This window comes from Furipterus horrens, unplaced genomic scaffold (genome assembly GCF_987537825.1).
Source record: "Furipterus horrens unplaced genomic scaffold, mFurHor1.1.pri manual_scaffold_12, whole genome shotgun sequence".
In the NCBI taxonomy this organism is placed as follows: Eukaryota; Metazoa; Chordata; class Mammalia; order Chiroptera; family Furipteridae; genus Furipterus; species Furipterus horrens.
In genome coordinates, this window is record NW_028327182.1 from 71,679,637 (window position 1) to 71,698,804 (window position 19,168).

General features: G+C 50.8%; 1 protein-coding gene across 1 annotated transcript; it reads left to right on the forward strand.

Moving 5' to 3' along the window:
• Nucleotides 1-1,228: 1,228 nt before the first annotated feature.
• F7 (coagulation factor VII) lies at nucleotides 1,229-16,200 on the forward strand. Its single transcript, XM_090258588.1, has 8 exons — nucleotides 1,229-1,340; nucleotides 7,265-7,425; nucleotides 8,782-8,806; nucleotides 8,885-8,998; nucleotides 10,591-10,731; nucleotides 11,636-11,745; nucleotides 14,204-14,327; nucleotides 14,953-16,200. Exons 1-8 carry the CDS (start codon nucleotides 1,259-1,261, stop codon nucleotides 15,531-15,533), a joined length of 1,338 nt encoding a protein of 445 aa, XP_090114714.1. The 5' UTR covers nucleotides 1,229-1,258; the 3' UTR covers nucleotides 15,534-16,200.
• The last annotated feature ends 2,968 nt before the right edge of the window (nucleotides 16,201-19,168 follow it).

Consider the following 19,168-nt stretch of genomic DNA (forward strand, 5'->3'; position numbering starts at 1 on the left):
AAAGAGACCATAAAACAAAATTACACAGGGGTTGAAAATAAAAGAAAGAAAAAGATGTAACAAACTAACCAAAAGGAAGCTGGACTAGCAATATTGATAACACATTAAATTAAAGTTAGAACTTGCAAGCATCTCACAATTATGCTCAAAAGATAGAGAGCAAAGACCAGCAATCATGGGTGAAAATGTAATTATGTCTCACAAAAATTAATACACATTTGTCTCTAAAAGTAGGAAACATATGCTTTACCTTCCAACACACATGGAATATACACAAATATCTACAAAGCAATGAAAAAACAGTTTAAAAGGTTATAAAAGAAATATTATTGGAAATTCTGATATACGTAGGACTAGACAGAATTATGCAACTCAGAGTCCGTGAGTGCAGCTAAAGCATGGCTTCAAGGGGCATTGATAGCCCACCTGCCTTTCATATTTTATATGACAAAATTAATAAATTTACCATTTAAAGAAGCTAAAAGTAAGACCAATATAACCTAAAGAAAGTATAAGGGAAGAATAAGTATAATTCAGAGAAGAAAATAATAAAATTAAATCAATAAAATCAAAACCTTATTCCATTAAAAATAATAAAATATGGCAATTTATAGAAAAAAACTGATAAACCTTTTAACCAATAGAGTCTTTAAAATGAGAGAACCATTATGAACAACTTTCTGCCAATAGATTTGAAAACAAAATAGGAATTTTTTTAAGAAAGCAAGTTGTTAAAATTAATTGGTGAAAAATAAAATACATGGGTTGATGAAGAACAAAGAAGTTGACTTGCAGTTAAAAAAAATTTCCCCAGATAACATACTCAGATGACTCTTTGGGTTTAGCCATTCCTTTAAGGAGTAGAATCCAAGGAAGGTCCAGGGCAGAGATGTCCCCAGAAGGGGCTGTGGCTGGGAGGCGCAGTCAAATGCTAAAGTCCCTTTCCTTCCATCTTCCCTCCTCCACAAATAAATTCCTATATAATTAAATTCCTCAATAATTAAGCAATTATTAAAAACTCCAGAAGTGATCAATAAAAGATCTCCTCTAAGGACTGTTTCTTACATCTGGGGAGTGGACTTCGACCCAGCTGGAAACAAGCTGTCTTTCTGTCTCTGATCCCCTGCCAGCACATCTTTGGCCTAGAGTGTTTGGGAGGCTAGGTCTCCCTCCCCCATCCCTCTGGGTAATTTGAGAACTTTGCTCACTGCCCCCCTTCTCCCCGCCACTGGAATGTCAATAGGCAGGGAGTGACACCATGGACATCACCATGTTTCCCCAGCCTAGTGGGCTGGCCCTCCTCTGCTTTCTGCTGAGCTTGCAGGGGTCTCTGGCTGCAGGTATGCTGGGGCGCTGGGGGAGGGTGGGTGGAGGTTTCCTTATAAACCCTGTGAGAAAGGCAGCCCAGCTGTTGGCAGCCCAGGTTCCCAAACCTCGCGTTTGTTCCGGTTCACCAGGAACATTGGCTGGCTCCAGTGTGATCTGCTTTCCTTCCAAAAGCAAACAGCGCCCAGGTACTTGCTGGGCGCTGGCAGAAAGACAGCTGTTGGTGGTTCAAACTCTGGCAGAATTATTTTTCAAAGACTTTTGAGAACCTGAGGTGCTTTCCTGTTCACCAGTGTCGACCCGCACAGGCAGTTGGACAAGAGCACATAATCTGGGGCTCCAGGTGTGGGGTAGGGTGTACTTCCCTCCTGCTCCACTCTCCTAAGTTTTCAATTGGCAAGTGCCAGAGATGGCGGAGAGACGCTTGGCTGCACTGCTCTGCCACCACGGCTGTGACCACCGCCACCCTCCCAGCCCCTCGAGGGTGCTGAGAGGCCTGAGCGGGGAAACATGGGGATATGCTTTACCAGCTGCCCTCATCATGACTTTATAGCACCGACGGGCAGCCGAGGTGGAAGCAAGGTGCAGACACTATCCTGAAATCTGCTTCCTGTCGTCCTTCCCTCACCAGACCTGCCTTGGGCCCGCCAGTAGTGTGTGGGTTCTTGACTTCGTGTAAGAAAGACATCACATGAGTCCAGGTGATTCTGAGAGTGTGTCTATGAAAACTGGGGACAGTGTAACAAAGGAAAGGCTTAGGGGGGAAGAAGCAACAGGAGAGAGAAAGTGAGAAAAGGGGGGCCCTGGGGACAGCTTCTGGGGTAAGTCTGGGATGAGCTGCCACTGCCCATGGCTCCCCTGACTGCAAGTCTCATGGGGACCCTTAGAACTTAGCAGAGATACAAGCATGAGTGGGCCCTAGCAAGAGCTCACTGTGAATTGTTTGTCTTGAGGCTTCTTATCTTTCCTTGGCAGTTGGCCAAATCCTAGGGGAGGTCTCTAGGGAGGGTCTTAACAGAATATTTATTAGCTTTTCAAACATGTCCTTCAATATGTTGATTCATCAAAATATGTGTATAGAAGGACCAGGGTTATTTTTCTGGTTAGTTTTATTTTTAAAGAACATTACTGAAGAGGGATCGGAATGGAAGGTGGTCTGCCCGGACAGTCTGGAATGTGTAAATCATTTGCTCCTAAGTGTCCTGATTAGGGAAGATAAGACCTTGTAATTCATTAGCTGGCTGTAAGTTGTTCAAATTCTTTGGCCTTGTTTAATTATTTTGTCTCAGTTTCCCTTATTCCACTTGTCAAGGAATTTTCCGAGCTTCTTACTATCCTCCACACACCAAATCCCGCTGGGAGAAACTAGCTGGGGACCTGAGGGGTGGCTGCTACCCTGATGACCACAGGTGCCCAGAGGAGAGCATGTCCTGTTCCAGAGAAAGTCAGGGCTTCCTGTTGTCCTTTCTTAGGTCCGGAAAAGAGTGCAAGTGCCTTTCATCATCTTCCTTGTTCTAGTCCGTCTTTTCCAAATTCTCCGCAATGATCGTGTGTTACTTTATGAGAGTTGTCTCTGGTTCCCTGAGAGCTTCTCGGTGCACATTTGCTCTCCTCCGTGAGCAGATGATTAAGCTCTGGTTAGCCGCAGGCTCTTTAATGGTCTCCTTGCCAATGTCCACCCCTCCCCCTCCCACGTGGGCTCTGCAGCCACCTCCCTTCCCAGGAGCCTCCATTCTTTGATTTACCCTCAAATTCTTCCAAACCAGGTCAATTCCCCAGGACACAGACAGATGAAACTCTGATTTTAAAGATGATGTGGTCTCCCAGCCTGGATGGCCTGGGAGCTGGCACTTGCCCTCCTCCCTCCTGTCCCAATACTCTATAAGCTTCCCACCTGTCCTGGAGGTCCCCTGGCTCACCAGAGGCTTTCAATGGACATGAACGGAAGGATGCAGCACAAACACCTTGCCCTTTCTGTCTGGAAGCCTCGGCCTCTCCAAAGCAGGTCTCCAGTTCCTCTCTCCTCTGGGACTCATTTCCGCACTGGGATTCCACCCTTAGTGCTGGCTTCCTTTTGCTTTCCTCTTCTCACCCCATGTGTACCCTGCTTCCACTACGGTCACTCACTGCACAGCCCCCCACAGCGCTGGCCACACACAGTGGGACAGCGCCAGGGGCTCTGTGGACTTCCCTGGCCTCATCCACACCATTGACTTCAACCCCCACATAACCTCACCAACCTCAGCATCCTCACCTCCGTCACCAAGGCCTCATCTGGGGTGCAGACCCCACGTCAGCCTGGTTGTCCAAAAGAATCCTTGAATTCAAGGTGTTCAGACTGGTTCTGTCACCCCCACCCTGTGTGGCTTTGGGTGAGTTCTAAGCCTCGCCCACCTCCTTTTCTCATAAGCAAAATGGGGGACACCAGCTACCTGCAAGTAACTATGGAGGCCGCTGTGAGATGCCAGGAGGGGACACGAAGCTGCTCTGCCCCGCTGACAGCAGGCAAGCACTTGGGAAGGACCCAGAGGAGGCTAGAGATCTTCAGTTCCAGTAGCATTGCAGGGGTGCAGAGAAGAGGGGCAGATATGGGAAGGCGGCCACTGCAGAGTGGGCTGCAAAGGGTCGGAGGCCTCAGAGAAACATGGCTCGGGAGGCAGGCGGGGCTGTTCACCGGCACAGGATTTGGACAAGCAAAGCAGACCTGGAGGGGCAGAGATGAGGGAAGGGGCTGTGAATGTGGGTTCCTCAGTCTTCAGTGCAGTTGGACACAGAGATCTGGGGTTCAGAGACACTTCTTGGTGGAAATAAATGTAGGGGTTCTGGTAAATGGCGCTGAAGTTGGAAGTGCAGTGAGGGGGCACGAAGTCTTCAGAGTAGAAAGACCAAAACCTGAAGGATGCCAAACTCAATGCAAGCAGCAAAGGGGGCTGAGGAGGGGGACAGACAGATGGGAGGAGGACCAGGATAAGGCTGGACTCGGTGGCCAGGGCAGGGCGTGTGGAGAAGTAGACAGTGATCAGCAGGTCTCCTGCCACTGAGAAAGGTCCATGAGGGACCCAAGGGAACATGGCGGCTTTTGCTTACATCAGGTCTAAGAGTCAGTGTAAGATCCTTGGTGGAAGGTGAGGAATTTTCCTTCAAGTGTGTGATCTTGAAGGGAGAGAGAGGTTCGTGGCAAAGCAGAGAAAGGGTTCAGATGAGTTAGTTGGAAGGAGAGAACCAACCACACTGGGATGTAACCCAGTTCCAGAAGAGCTGGGAGGAAAGAACAGGCTCCGGGCGTGCAGCAGACAGGGCTATTGGGCTTTAAATGGAGGTAAGGGACACCCAGCCCCTCCACCTGCCCCCTCAGTGAGGCCACCCTCCTCCCCTCTCATGTTGTCTCAGCAACCTCTGCATCTCCCTACGGAGCTAAGCCCCTCCCTGCTGCCTGACCTCTCAGATGCAGAGCCCGCAGGACCGCCCTCTCCCGTGCCATCCTCCAGCTCACTCGTTCAGCGACTCTTGATGAAATGCTCTAGGTGCCAGGAACACAGCAGATGCATATTTTGATTACGGAAGTTACACGTATCGATTGTGCACGATTTGGAAAACAATGGCTGTTAATCCCCAAAGTCAATTTTTGTGTGTGTGAGTACTCTTTATTTATTTTTTAATGTGTTTTATTGATTATAATGTTACATTTGTCCCAATTTCCCTTCCCTCTTCTCCCCTCCACCCGGTGGCCCCCCTCCTCCAGTTGTCCCCCCCTTTTAGACCATGTCCATTAGTTGTGCATATAGTTCTTCTCAACCTCTCTCTGTCTATTCCATTCCCTCCTACCATGATCCTTAATTCCTATATCATCTCCCTCCCTCTCCCCCTTCCCCCTCCCTGCTGACCTCCCCCCAATATGCTTCCCATACTTATAGTTCTTTTTCCACTCTCGTTGCCTGTTTAGTTTGCCTTTGCTTCAGTTCCCTAGTTTCTGTTGTTGTTTCTTGTGATGCAGTTTTCATTTTAGTGTTCATAGTTTTGATCCTCCTTTTTCTAAACCAGTCCCTTTAACATCTCATATAACAGTGGTTTGGATCTAATGAACTCTTTCAGTTTTGTTTTGTCCTGGAAACACTTTCTCTGCCCTTCTATTCTGAATGACAATTTCGCTGGATAGAGTATTCATGGCTGTAGGTTTTGGATTTTCATTACTTTGAATATTTCTTGCCAGTCCCTTCTTGCCTGCAGGGTCTCCCTTGAGAAGTCAGCTGATAGTCTAATTGGGACCCCTTTGTACATGATTCTTTTCTTCTCTCTTGCTGCTTTTAAGATTCTCTCTTTATCTTTAACTTTTGACATTTTGATTATAATGTGTCTTGGAGTGGTTCTCCCTGGGTCCAGTTTTTTTGGAATTCTCTGTGCTTCCTGGACCTGTAAGTCTATTTCCTTCCCCAAGTTTGGGAAGTTCTGCTTTATTATATTTTCACTTAATTTTTCAATTTCTAGTTCTTCTTCGCCCTCTGGCAAACCAATGATTCTTATGTTGGGCCTTTTATCGCTGTCCCAGAGGTTTCTGATCCTCTCATCATTTTCCTTGCTTCCCGTTTATTCTCTCTGCACTGGTTGACTGTTTGTTCCTTCTTTGTGTTCTGGTTTGTTGATTTGAACTCTGGATTTTATTTCCTCACCATCTGTCTCGTATGTGGTTTTGTTCCTTTCAGTATGAGTGTTTTTCGACTCTTTCTTATCCTTTTCCAGATCCTTTCTTAATTCTGTAAGCCACCTGATAACAATGGCCCTGAACTGAGCCTCTTACAGGTTTCTTATTTGTTCATCTGTCAGGTTCTTCATCTGTTGCCTGGTGAGCTGCGCCCCCGGGATTTCTATAGTTGTCTGCCTCATTTTGACAGATGCGTTTTGTTTTCTTGGGCCGGCTATAGGGGGCAGTGCCTGTGTACTCGTCATGACCCAGCGACCGGCGCCATTCCGCAACCTTTCTCGCCGGCGCTTTGTCGTCACTGCCCAGCTACCAGTGGCGATCCGCAACCTATTTCGCAGCCCTGTGGCGGTTTGTGTGGGGGCGGGGGTCCAAGATGGATTCACACAGTTATTCCGCTAGGAGACCGGGATCCGTCCTCCCGCCCCCTGGGCCTCACTGTTCGAGGTGATGTGGTGGCTGCTTCTCCCAGCGTTGGGGTCGTGAGCCACCGGGGTTTGACTGCAGCCGGGATTGTTCTCCCTGCCACTGTCCCTGGTGCGACTGCAAACAGCTCTGCCCCCTTTCACTCTTCCTACCTGCCCAAAGGGCGCTGCTGGTTTATAACTTCATACGTTGGGCTTCCATGTAGTTTTATTTTCTGGAATTGCTAGTTATCTTTTGTTTTGAAGTAGTTGTATTCCTCTCTAGTTGTAGAGGGAGGCCGAGCATGTCCGTCTAAGCCTCCATCTTGGCCGGAAGTCCAAAGTCAATTTTTATGTACATTCTTTCAATAAAATACATTTACCGATATGTACATTTTTATTTAACAAAAAAATTATACAGTAGATATTATTTTATGATTTTTTTTCACTTCCTATCACATCTTACGCTTTCTGTTTCCTAGAGGCATGGGGCACCATTATCTGGTTGCTTCAGATGATTATTAGCAATGGCTCTCCTGTGGCTAGGTTTTTGTGCATACCACTGAGCATTTCCTTAGGATAGATTCCTAGAAGTGAAGTGACCAGGTCAAAAGGTATGAATGCGTTAAATTATAATTTAATGAACATATCGCCTTGTCCTTGTATATAGTCTGTCACTAGCCAGCCATGAGAAAGCTCTCCTGTTTCAACTTTGGCCAGCCTGTGGACAGGAGCCCTTTGACTCCTGTTACTGAGCAGGCTGACACCGGTGTAAACGGTTTCCATGCTGTCTTGGTATGGAAGGTTGTGAATGTTTCATGGAACTCCCATTTCTCAGTCTTCATTACCCAGGAGGAAGCCCAAAGCATCTTGCACAGGCAAAGGCGTGCCAACTCATTCCTGGAGGAGCTGAGGCCAGGCTCCCTGGAGAGAGAGTGCAAGGAGGAGCAGTGCTCCTTCGAGGAGGCCCGGGAGATCTTCAGGAACGACGAGAGATTGGTGAGCTCACCCCTAGGGGGCGCCCTCTGCACCACAGATAGGCAGGCCAGTGTGCCGAGGCTGCAGGAAGGGGGCTCTGGGACAGTGGGGGTCATCCCGTGTCTTGGAATGCAAGTCTTTTCCACTTCTGTGGTGTGAACGCTGCATGTGCAGGTGAACACACACAAGTGAACACACAGGCGGATCCGGCATGCACAGCCCCTCCATGTCTGGGACACTATCCCTTCTAAGAATGCCTTTACCCTCCTTGGTCCAAACCCCAGCAGTGCTCTATCCCTCTCCATTGTGTCCAGGGACTTCCTCCACTCGGCCACGCCATGCCTCCTAATATTTGCATCAGAAAATGCAGTTTGAAAAGCACAATGTGTTCCTTGCCTTCCCAGCCCCTCAAAGCTGACCCCTGCTTCACAGAGGTGTTGCTGACAGAGCAGATGTGTGAGACACTGGCCTGCGTGAGCCTCTCACTGCCGCGCTGGCCGGGAGTACCTCTTCAGGGACACTTGTGTGAGGACACACTCAGAACCACTGCTTCCTCCACCTGCCCTCGGGCCACGTGGAGAGAGGAGTCTCCATTTCTGTTTCCATTTTCTAAAAGAGGCATATTTAAAATGTATCATGTCCCTATGAACACTGCAATAGGAGTGTGGGTCGGGTTATGATGAGATAAGGCCACACCTCACACACTGGCTCACAGGACACCTCACACCCAATAGGAAGTAGGGCTGTTCGAGGCAGAGGCTAACGTGACCCCTTCTGTGCAAGCTGAAAATGGTCATGCTTTGTGGCTGTGTACCAGTTAGTGTTTCAAAGCAGTTTAACAATTTTTAATCTTGTTTTATTCTTCTAACAACGCCGTGAGTTTAAGTTCAGTTGGCCAAGTGTTCTCGGGGTATCAGTGTTACTGATGGAGCCCTTTGCAGTTCCTTGAATGCCTTTCTGCCCACTACTGACCTTCCCCTCATGCCGGCGCATGTGTGCGGGCGATGACCCAGCCCCGAAAGAGGGAATGGAGGCTCAGAGTGTACATGTGTCTTGTCCCAGGTTCACAGCTAGGAAGTGGTAGAGCTGGTGCTAATTGGGGCTGAAACTCAGGCACTTTGACTGGGAGATGGAAATTTGTGACCTCTGGTGGCCTTAATGACCTGCAGTGGGGTACAAGGGATTGGGAAAAACCTCTCTCCCCCAGATGAACCCACTTCATCTCCAGAGGAAAGCCTGGCTTCCTGAGCCCGCTGTGAAGGGCCCCAGGTCAGATGCCCACAGCCCACCTCAGTTCATCCACCCATTCTATGAATACCAGAAATGTTTACTTCTGGTGACCGTATATCTCATGCGGCTTCCTCTTTGTTCCCTCAGATGCAGTTCTGGATTTCTTACAAAGGTGAGTAGGTAAATGGCCCATTTACATCCCACCTTCAAGCCCTTCTCCTCAGCATAACAACACTGAGTCACTCCACAGATGGGGATCAATGTGTCTCAAATCCATGCCAGAATGGAGGCACCTGCAAGGACCAGCTCCAGTCCTACATCTGCTTCTGCCCTGATGATTTTGAGGGCCGGAACTGCGAGACAAGTGAGAAATCCCAGAGCCTGCAGACAGGGTGCCTGGGGAGGCTGATGAGTATGGCCTGGTCAGGCACAGAGCTGGCCCTCAGCTCTGATGAGAAGTTGGTCTAGGTGACTTTGAAGGCCTCTGCCAACCTGAGAGCCTTGGATCTGGGGTTCTAAAGTGCCAATTCTCAAAGTTGATTGCCCCCTGTTGCCTTCTGGGAGATATAAAACCCTTGGGATCCCAGCACTGGGAAATTCAGATACTCCTGGGAAGGGCACAGGTAAGAATCCCTACATCACCGTCCAGATTCCACATATGTTGCCAGCCAGGATGGTTGGGTAAATTTGACCTTCCCTACTTGCTGTTACAAAGGTATGAGATACTTTTTTCACCTTTTATATATTAAAGTATTGCAAAGTTCGGGGATTCCCCCAGACCATTCTCAAGTTCAATAATCTGCTGGAAGGACTCACAGGACGCACTAAAAATGGATATATTCACAGTTACAGTTTATTATAGCAAAAAGATACAGATTAAAATCAGCAAAGGGACCAGGTGTAAACTTCCAGTTGTCCTCTCCCAGGGCAGCCACATGGATAGTCTTTTGTTCTCCAAGACTGATGTGTGACAGACATATGAAGCATCACCACCCCAGGATGCACACCTGCGCCTCAGTGCCCAGAGATCTTACTGGGGCTCAGTCACATAGACATGGCTGACCACCCACACAGCTGACCTCAGTCTCCAGCCCCTGCAGAGGTGGAGCTGATAACATGTGGCCCAAAGTCCCACATGAATAACATCCTTAGACCATACAGTGTGATCTAAGGGAACCAGGAAATAACACTCTTTCAGGCAGATTACATTAAAAGTGTCCAACTTAATCAGGATGTAGAGATCACCCTCCAGGAGCTGAGGGCAAAGGCCAGGCCTCTCTTCGGACAAGGTTAATCCTTGCCCACACAGGTGTATGTTCTGCTGCTGAATGAGCTCTTTTGGGCCGCAGCTGACTTCTGCTCTAAGCAGAACAGAGGCCAGATAGAGGGCAGGAAAGACTAAGGAAAGTGGCAGTTCCATGGGGCTGGAAAGCCTCAGTGTCTCTGCCTGGCCTTTGATGCTCCTTGCCCTCACACAGCAAGCCAACCCTGTTCCCACACCCAAGTGCTGTCCTGTAGAGTCGGGTCAAACATTCCTCTTCTCTGTCTGTTTGAACCAGGGGTCACAGGCATCAGGGCCTGGCTCTAGAGCAGTCTCATCTCTCTGACCTTTTAGTGGCAGGTCTCTGAACTGGGCTCTTCTACTGTCCCCAGGTGACTTTTCCTTTCCCCTGGCCCTCCTCAGCACCCCACCAGCTGCTGGGAGGGGTGATAGTATGGAGACTACCACATGCTGGCCTCGTGTCCCCCCTACCCAACACTGGTTAGGCTGCTCAGACATGGGTGAACACCCAAACACCATGTTCCACCTTTCTGGATCCACCTACAGAATGGGATAGTGGCAGACTCAGTCTCTGTAGTGCAGGTGCTTCCCCTGGCCCAAGGAGGGGTGGCCACCAGGGCTGGCTTTCCCTGACCAGCAGAGGCTCCTCTCAGGCTGTTGCCTTCTGTGCCCAGACAAGGCCGCCCAGCTGATTTGTGAGAATGAGAACGGAGGTTGCAAGCAGTACTGCACCAACCACGCGGAGGCCAAGCGCTCCTGCTGGTGTCACGAGGGGTACACGCTCCAGGCCGACGAGGTGTCCTGTGCACCCACAGGTAACAGGCCCTGAGGGATCTGCTTCAGGGGCTGTGTGCTTTTCCACTTCCAGAGGAGCAGACACCAGTTCCTGCCTGGCCCCAACTTCTCCTCTTGGCTAAAGGATGAGAAGCAGTGACATGCCATTAACTGAACATCTACTGTGTGCTGACCACTACGTGCTCAGGGGCAGGGAGGAGACTGAGGGTGCAGGGCAAGCCAGGGCAACAGGGGGCAAGATGGAGCCCTGGGAGTAACTCTCTAGGTGGGCCACAGACCCCCAGTCCATCTCAGGAGGGCCCAGAGGAGCAAAGCAAAGCTCTCCCCACCCCACTTCCAGTTCCCTCTACCAGGAATCTATACCGCCACACCCAAGTGTGACACCGACTACAGCACAATTCCAGTTTCCAAATATTTTCTAAAGGCAAGAACTTTTTTAAAAAATGGAAAATTTCTCCAAACCAACCTGCAATTCCAAAGGCTGGGCCACCCCAAGCCCTGTGTCTTTTCAGAGGTAAATATACCCAGCATGGTCAACACAGCCCAAAATTCAGCTGCCACCTCCAAATACTTCCTTTTCTAGACCAAAGACTTCATGGGAGCAGACTGAGAACTAACAGTGGGGTCAAAATAGCATAGTTGTCTGAGAGGCCGGGTCACCTTTCTATAGAATATCATTCATTTTTAGGAAATTCAAGGGGCACTTCCTCTTTCCCCAGAAAAAATTAACAAAAACCAGTTTCAAGAAGTGGGGCCTTCTGTTCCTGCAACAGCAGCCTTTGCCCCTTCTGCTCACCCAGCAGCTCCCACGAGGGCCTCCCCGCACCCAGAGGCTCCCACTGCCTGCAGGGATCAGAGCCCCTGTCTCACTAGCATTCATCCCTCACAAACCCCCATGTATCGCTTGCCTTTTGTTTTTTACAGTTGAATATCCATGTGGAAAAATACCTGTTCTGGAAAAAAGAAAAGACAGGCAACCCCAAGGCCGAATTGTGGGTGGCAATGTGTGCCCCAAAGGGGAGTGTCCTTGGCAGGTAAGGCTGTAGGGCCCTGGGTCAGCTGCCCTCAAAGGGAAAGTGGGCAGGTCAGCCTCAGGGTCACACCCAGGCCCCACATCACCGCTGCTCACAGCAGGGCCCTAATGCTGCAGGCCGTTCATCTCAGACACCAGGGCCCCAGCAGCACCTCTGCCAGCTGACCACACTCCTTCATCCCAGGCTGCTGGTCTCACTCCCTTCACAGATGAGGAAACTGAGGTCATACCATTTGAACCCAGCTCTCTCACCTTCAAAGTTCCACCTACTCTCTACCTCTGGAAGCTGAGCTTTTTTTTTCTTTTTGTTTGCCAGATATTGTTATATATATATATATATATATATATATATATATATATATATATTTTTTTTTTTTTTTTTTAGTCATCTTCCCTCAACCCCTCCTTTTTGGCAATCATCAACTTCTTTTCTATATCTATGGGTTTGTTTCTGTTTCGTTTTGTCTGTTAATTTGTCTTGTTTTCTTAGATTGCACATATAAGTGAGATCATGATTTTTGGTCTGTAACAGAGTCCTTCTGCAGGCTGGGAGGCTGTGTCCCTGGCAGGCAGTCAGGTCTGTGGGCCATGCCCCCTCCAGGGCATCACTCTGCAAGGCTGCCTGGGAGTCTAGTCCCAGGTGGAAATGCAGAGTCTCAGGCCCCCAGGCCTCTGGGTCAGCCTCTGCGTTTCACCAGAGCCTGGGAATGTGTGCACACTCCAGTGTAAGAGGAGCTGCCACTCTGAGACCTGCAAACCAGGTCTGTGCCCCAGTCAGTGACTCCTCTTTAACCTTTCATTCTGGGACACCCCACGTTAAACAGTCAAGAAGTTTTAGAAATAAATGTAAATGTATGACAACCTCATAAAGAGAATCGGAGAATCGCCAGGCGTTCTCAGCCTGACTTTGGGTTCGGGGAGACTCCAAGCCTCTCCTTTCACAGCAATCTGGCCCTTCCAAAGCAGACTCAGAAGAAGTTAACATTTTTTGCTGAGCTGGGGGCCGTGCACCCACCTGGCCTCCCCCTGCTCCGACCCACCTCCCACAGCAGTTGGGGCCTCGGTGGGGCCTTTGCAGTCCAGGGCCCGCTACTCAGCTTTGCAGAACCCTCATTTTTGGTGTTCAGAGCAATAATCTGAATAAGACACATCCAAATAGGACTGATGTGTTCCCCAGAGTCCCCTGTCATTGGGCCGCAAAGCCTCTCCAAAGAAGAGGCAGAGCTGGCGGATGTGGGTTTCTGTGCATTTCCAGCGGGGAGCGCTCAGATGGGCTTTCTGGGGGTGACTGTAGCAGGCTCTGCTCTCCGCTACCCTGCACTCCCTGTGCCCGCCCCACCAAGATCTCAGTTCTCAGTAGCATTTAACTCCCACAATCCCAGCCAAGAGGTAGGTGCAACTCTCACCCCACATAGGTGAGGAAACTGAAGCCCAGTAAAATTCAGAGCCTTGCCCATGTCAGAGCTGAGAGCTGGGCCCAGGAGACCCAGACCCAACTTGTTACAACCACCCCAGAAAGTCACTTGTAGCTGCAGCCGCCAAGTTACCCTCAACCAGGACATGGTTAGATTTTCAGGGGTCTTAAACCGGCAGGGACTGAGGCCCCAAGCTCGAAAGTGGCTCTTTGCATCCATCATGGGTGCATTTCACTGTGGTTTTGTCCTCTGTAGTTGCCAGTTTGGAGGAGACAGGGAGCTCCCCAGCCCCCTTTGCCCTGATGCCCACAACTCAGGACATTAAGCTTCAGACTGGTGAACCCCGTTTCCAGTGCCCCCCCCTCCCCTGGCTGATCCAGTTGGACCACAACATGGGGTGACTGTGGAATGCCAGACCAGGACTGTTCCCTGGTGGCTCAGCCTCACCCTCAGCCACAGCTCCTGGCCTCGCAGTTCCTCGCTGTCCACAGGCCAGCCTGGCCAGAGACTTTGGCTCCTTTCCCATCCGTCCCAGAAGAATCAGCGTAAGGAAAATGTCTCCATCCAGGATTCATGCAAGGACCCTGCTTCGTGTCCTCTGTGCTTTTAGGAAGAAAAGGAGGAAAGGAAACATTGATTGAGGGTCTGCATGTACCTAGCACGTGCTCAGGGCTTCACTCTGTTGTTTCATTTACTCCTCCCGTGCTCTAGGGGCACAGCACTTGGCTGGCCTCTGCATACCAGGCGTGTCGCGTCAGGCTTGGGTGAGAGCCCGGGAGGTGCACAGAGGGATCCCACATTAACGTTTCCATTGCCAGGCCAGTGTCCGTGAGCTTTCCCTTCCCTCAGCTAGATGGGGAGATGGCCTGCTAGGGAGAAATTAGACAGCTTTGTCCAGGAAGGGCTCTGGGCAGCCCCCCAGGACTCAGAAACCCTCCTATAAATGCAGCCCATCCCTGAGGGCGCAGGGGGAAGGTGACTCTCCAGGAAGGGGACCCCAAGGAGTGTAATGTGACCTTCCAATGTCTGTTATGCTCTTGTCAGGCTGTGCTGAAGCTGAATGGGAAGATGCTATGCGGGGGAACCCTGATCAACAGCACCTGGGTGGTCTCCGCAGCCCACTGTTTTGACAGAATCAAGAACTGGAAGAACCTGACAGTGGTAGTGGGTAGGTTTTGTTCTTACCACCTTCTGACAAGAGACCGGCTCTTGAGTGATAACAAGTGGGGGCTAAGATTGAGGGCATTGAACCTTCAGCTCCCACAACCAGATAAACTCCTCCAAGAAGAGAAGTGGGCAGCATCTGGACAAACCTCAGTGCCCAGGGAGCCACTGGCCACATCCCCTTGACCTCTTTCCCACCCAAATAAAGACATGGGCATGATGCTGTACCCATTTGTCTTGCCTGGGCCAAGAGCCCCGAGGGAGATGCAGCTACCCAGGGCTCCATGGGCCACCATGGGCAGGCCTCTGCTTGCTGGATTTTGGGGATGACAAGGAACCCTGGGAGGGACAGGCCCTGTCTAAAAAGCACTGGGGGAGTCGGGCAGTCCTCCCACTTACCCACAGTTGCCTGGCCCAGCACCCCTCCTCAATGCCTCAAGCACCCCAGGCTCCAGAGTCACCCCCAATTCATGCTTTGCATGAAGCCTAATGGTGGCCACCCAGGCTAGCTTGGGGTTGGCTACAGGGCCCCTCCTGCCCAAAGGAAGCTCTGTCCCTCCTGAGGTTCCGGAAGGGCCATTCCCTGAGGCTGCAGGGCAAGGGGTGTGAGTGGTGCTGGTCTCCCACAGGCGAGCACAACCTGAGTGAGGAGGACGGCAATGAGCAGGAGCAGCACGTCGCTCAGATCATTGTCCACCACAAGTACATCTCAGGCAAGACGGACCACGACATCGCCCTGCTCCGCCTGAGCAGGGCTGTGGTCTTCACCAACTATGCAGTGCCCCTGTGTCTGCCCGAGAAGGCCTTCTCTGTGGGGACCCTGGCCTTCATTCGATTCTCAACCGTCAGCGGCTGGGGGCAGCTCCTTGACAGGGGTGCCACGGCCCTTGAACTCATGGCCATCACCGTGCCCAGGCTGATGACCCAGGACTGCCTGGAACAGTCGGAGAGGAAGCCAGGCTCCCCAAAGATCACAGAGAACATGTTTTGCGCTGGCTACCTAGATGGGAGCAAGGACGCCTGCCAGGGAGACAGCGGGGGCCCACATGCCACTGAGTTCCAGGGTACATGGTACCTAACAGGCATTGTCAGCTGGGGTGTGGGCTGTGCAGCCAAAGGCCAATTCGGGGTGTACACCAGGGTCTCCCAGTACATCGAGTGGCTCCAAAGGATCATGAGCTTGGAAGCACACTCAGAAGGCCTCTTCTGAGCCCCGCTGCCCTAGTGCCTCAGCGTCGGCTCCATGGGCCCCACTCCCATGATATAAAGCTGCTGATACTTGGGCTGTCCTGGCTTCAAATCCTGTAAATTCTTCTTTCCTTATTGGGGTGGGGATAGGAAGAGGGAGGGAGAGAAACAGAGAGACTGAGAGAGACAGAGAAGGAAAGATAGAGGGAGAGAAGGAGAAAGGGCTCAAGAGAAGGAAAGTAGAGAGAATGGGGGTTGGAGAGAGATTGAGAGATGGAGAGGAAGGTGGAGACAAGCCTAGAGAGAGACCTAGAGGAGAGGGAAAAGATTGAGGGGGCAAGAGAGGTGGAGAGGCAGAGAGAAAGTGAGGGGAGAGACTCTGAGGAGACGGAGAAAGAAAGAGACTCAGAGATTCACAGAGACAGACTGAGGGAACAGAAAGATGAGTGACACAGGACAGTGGAGGAGGGAGGCAGGGAGCTCTGCAGTGGTGGACATGGGGAGGTGACCGCACCTGCCTGCACACTTCTGCTCCACCTCACTGCAGGCATGGCTGCGGTGTGTGGGTGAGCATGTGTTCCCCAGGGAAGTGGGCTATGTTCTGAGGGCTGTCTTTTAACTTTCATTTTTTCCTTTCTATACAAGTATTTCATCTTTGTTTCAAATAAATTGAAAGCATCATCCATTCACTTGGCTGGGTATCCTTTCAGATTTGTTCTACGTATGTATCTTTTATCATAAAATAAGCCACATTTAACACTCTACATACCATTCACCACCGGTTCTCCCCCAAAACAACAAAGAGCTGAGTCTCCTTGAATTTTTTTTCTGGCAGCCTGACACTCATGGATTGTCTCTATTCATTTCACTGAGACCCTGATGTTCATCATCAATCAAGCTGTTGGGAACATTACAAAATGGAGGCTGGTTCTTAAAACCAAGAGCTCTCTGATGGATTTTGGAGGCTGTAGCTCCCCAAACCCTATAGACCTGGGTGTTCTCTTCCTGCCAACGCCCTAGTCAATGACCGTCCTCAAAGACAGCCCCTGGGTACACCTACCTGAGAACCACCAGGGATGCTCCACACAATGGACGCTCCACAAAACGCATGGTCACACATCTTGCCCAAATACATGGGATCCGAGGGTGGCAGGGCCTGGTGAGTTACGTTTTTATCAAGTCCCTCAGGTGATTATGGGCCCATTAAACCTAGGATCACATAGGTTTGAGGTGGGGAAGAATGAAATAATCAAACCCCACTTGAACTTGGAGAAGGGGGGTGGAGCAAACCCAGTGAGCATGACCTTCCCTCAAGAGAGGCCTGGAGGAGGACAACTGGCCTGTCCCATACCTAGAATGCCTATGGTACTTAGCATATGTGAGTTAGGGTGCCGGGACTTGCTCTGCTGACCAGTGAAGTCACATTTAGTTTTGAGCAGACCAGGGTGCACAGGTACATGTGAGGCTTAGTCCAAGCCACCTGATTTTGTAAATAAAGTTTTATTGGGACTCACTATTCCTTTACAAATCATCCATGGCTGCTTAAAGCCACAGCATTGAGTGGCTGGGTCAGAGACCTTCTGGCCAAAGAGCCCATCTGACCCTGATTGATCTCGGCCTTTACAGAAAAGATCTGCTGCCCTGGTCAGGCTGTAATTTTTAGAGATCTCACCAAGTGGGTGGACATGCACTTTAAGCACCCAGCACAGGGCCAGACCTCCCAGACTCAGCCTGGCTCTGCCTGTAACTGCCGGCCAAGCCGCTTACCCTCTCTGTGCCTTATTTCTTCATCGATGAGATGGGACCCCACCTCAATGCTTATCATGAGAATGAAACCAGTGCACGTGCAATGAGGCATCTGGGGGAACCCGATCGTGTCCTCATGGACAGTAAAGCTGATCTGCAAACATCCAGATGTCCTCCAGGTCAACTGTCCAAGCTATAGACATGTAGGGGAAATTCTGCAACCAAAATGTAAGAGATCCCCAGAGGCCCTAAGCCCAGCAAACCTCTTGTTTCTTCCTGGAAATGAAAGCTATCTGGACCCTGTTCCTGGAAAGAAAATGGTGGGGATTGGGTTGAAGTGGCCAGGCAGGAGCCTCCCAGATCCACATGGGGTTAAACAAAGTCCTGGTGAGTCACTGGCTCTGCCTCAGGTTCCCAGTCATCAATGGATGGCACGGCCTCCGCCTCACAGAGCTGCTGCAAGCATGGGCACCAAGTTACATGGGGACAACCTCTGAAGGCTAGCACTTGACATGCAGATATACTGACCGTATGGATCATCTCCATCTTTCTGTGAGTGGCGCTTAGATCATTTCCCGCCCACCAGGTGCTGGGGACAGGGAGGCTCACACAGAATCCAGCCTCCCCACACATGCTGAATTTGCCCAGAAACAACATCACAGCACAAACTGATCAGGGGAGACAGGCCCAACACACCACCTACAGGTTGTCCCTGTGGACCAGGCTCTGCATGTCACAGTGCCCACACAGAGAGAGACCAGCCGGCCTCAGCGCACAGAGCAGGCAGTCTTCGGGAATGAACTGATTCACTCCATCTGTTGGTGTTTATTGAGCATCTCCTGTGTGCCAGACATACCTATAGGTGCTAGATGCAGAACAACAAATAATCCAGATGATGAGACTTACTTTCGTGTAACCATGGCTTGGATAATCATTCATCATGTGCAGAATGTGCTGTGAGCCACAGACACTGTGGGATAGAGTGCAGTCTTTTACTGCCTCTGCTTCTGTCTCTCTCAGCACAGCACGCGCCTTGCCAGCCACTCCTGGGCCTTTTCCTCCAGATCCTGGGGTCTGGCTCCAGAGACCCAGGTCAGCCCTGGAGCTCTGGCTGTGTCCCCATGCTTGATGCTCTGGGGAGGTTTCCGTGCTGGGAGTCAGACCTGGTGCTCTGTACGCATGTAGTACACACCTCCCTCCCCAGCCTGGCTGCCAAGGCAGCAGGCTGCTTCTGCTGACCTGAGGTGACTAGCCCTTCCCTGACACCTGTCACTTGTTGCAAAAAGACACAATCTTGAATTCTGGAATCTCCCCAAAATGAGAGCCAAGAAACAAGACTCCCATATTCCCTGGAGACAGTGCCTTCCATACTTCCTGGCCCTGCATGAGGGGAGCGGGAGCCACGGGGAGGGGCTGGGTGATGAGGCTGCCTCCAGTCCTGGTCCTGAAGCACCATGCCAGCCTCCCTCCGAGTTCTCTCCCAGATGACTTGTCCTGAGCTGCACATACATGAGAAATGGGCTGCACTTTGAGGTCTCTGACTCAGGGCTCGTTCTCCACCCCCACCTGGCCCCTAGTAGAGTATGTCAGGCAAAGTTGTCAAGAGAAGCCATGTACCTCCATGGCTTAGCTGTGGGGCTGAGAGGAGTACCAAGTATCTCATCCTGGCACAGTCTCTCTTGACCTGGAGCCAACTTGTCCTGTGGCAGAGCAGTCTCCTGCAGGCACGCCAGGCAGGGGGTATCCTCCCAAAGGTATGTGTAGGGGCCTGGGCACAAGGTGTCGTATGGCAGGGAAGAGTCCCAAGACAAGCTCTGCCTCCCAGAGCTACTGAACTTGAGGGATGAGGGCACAAGCCTGACCTGTCGGTGATGTGCAGGCACCAGGACCCTCTGTGCTAGAGGACACTTT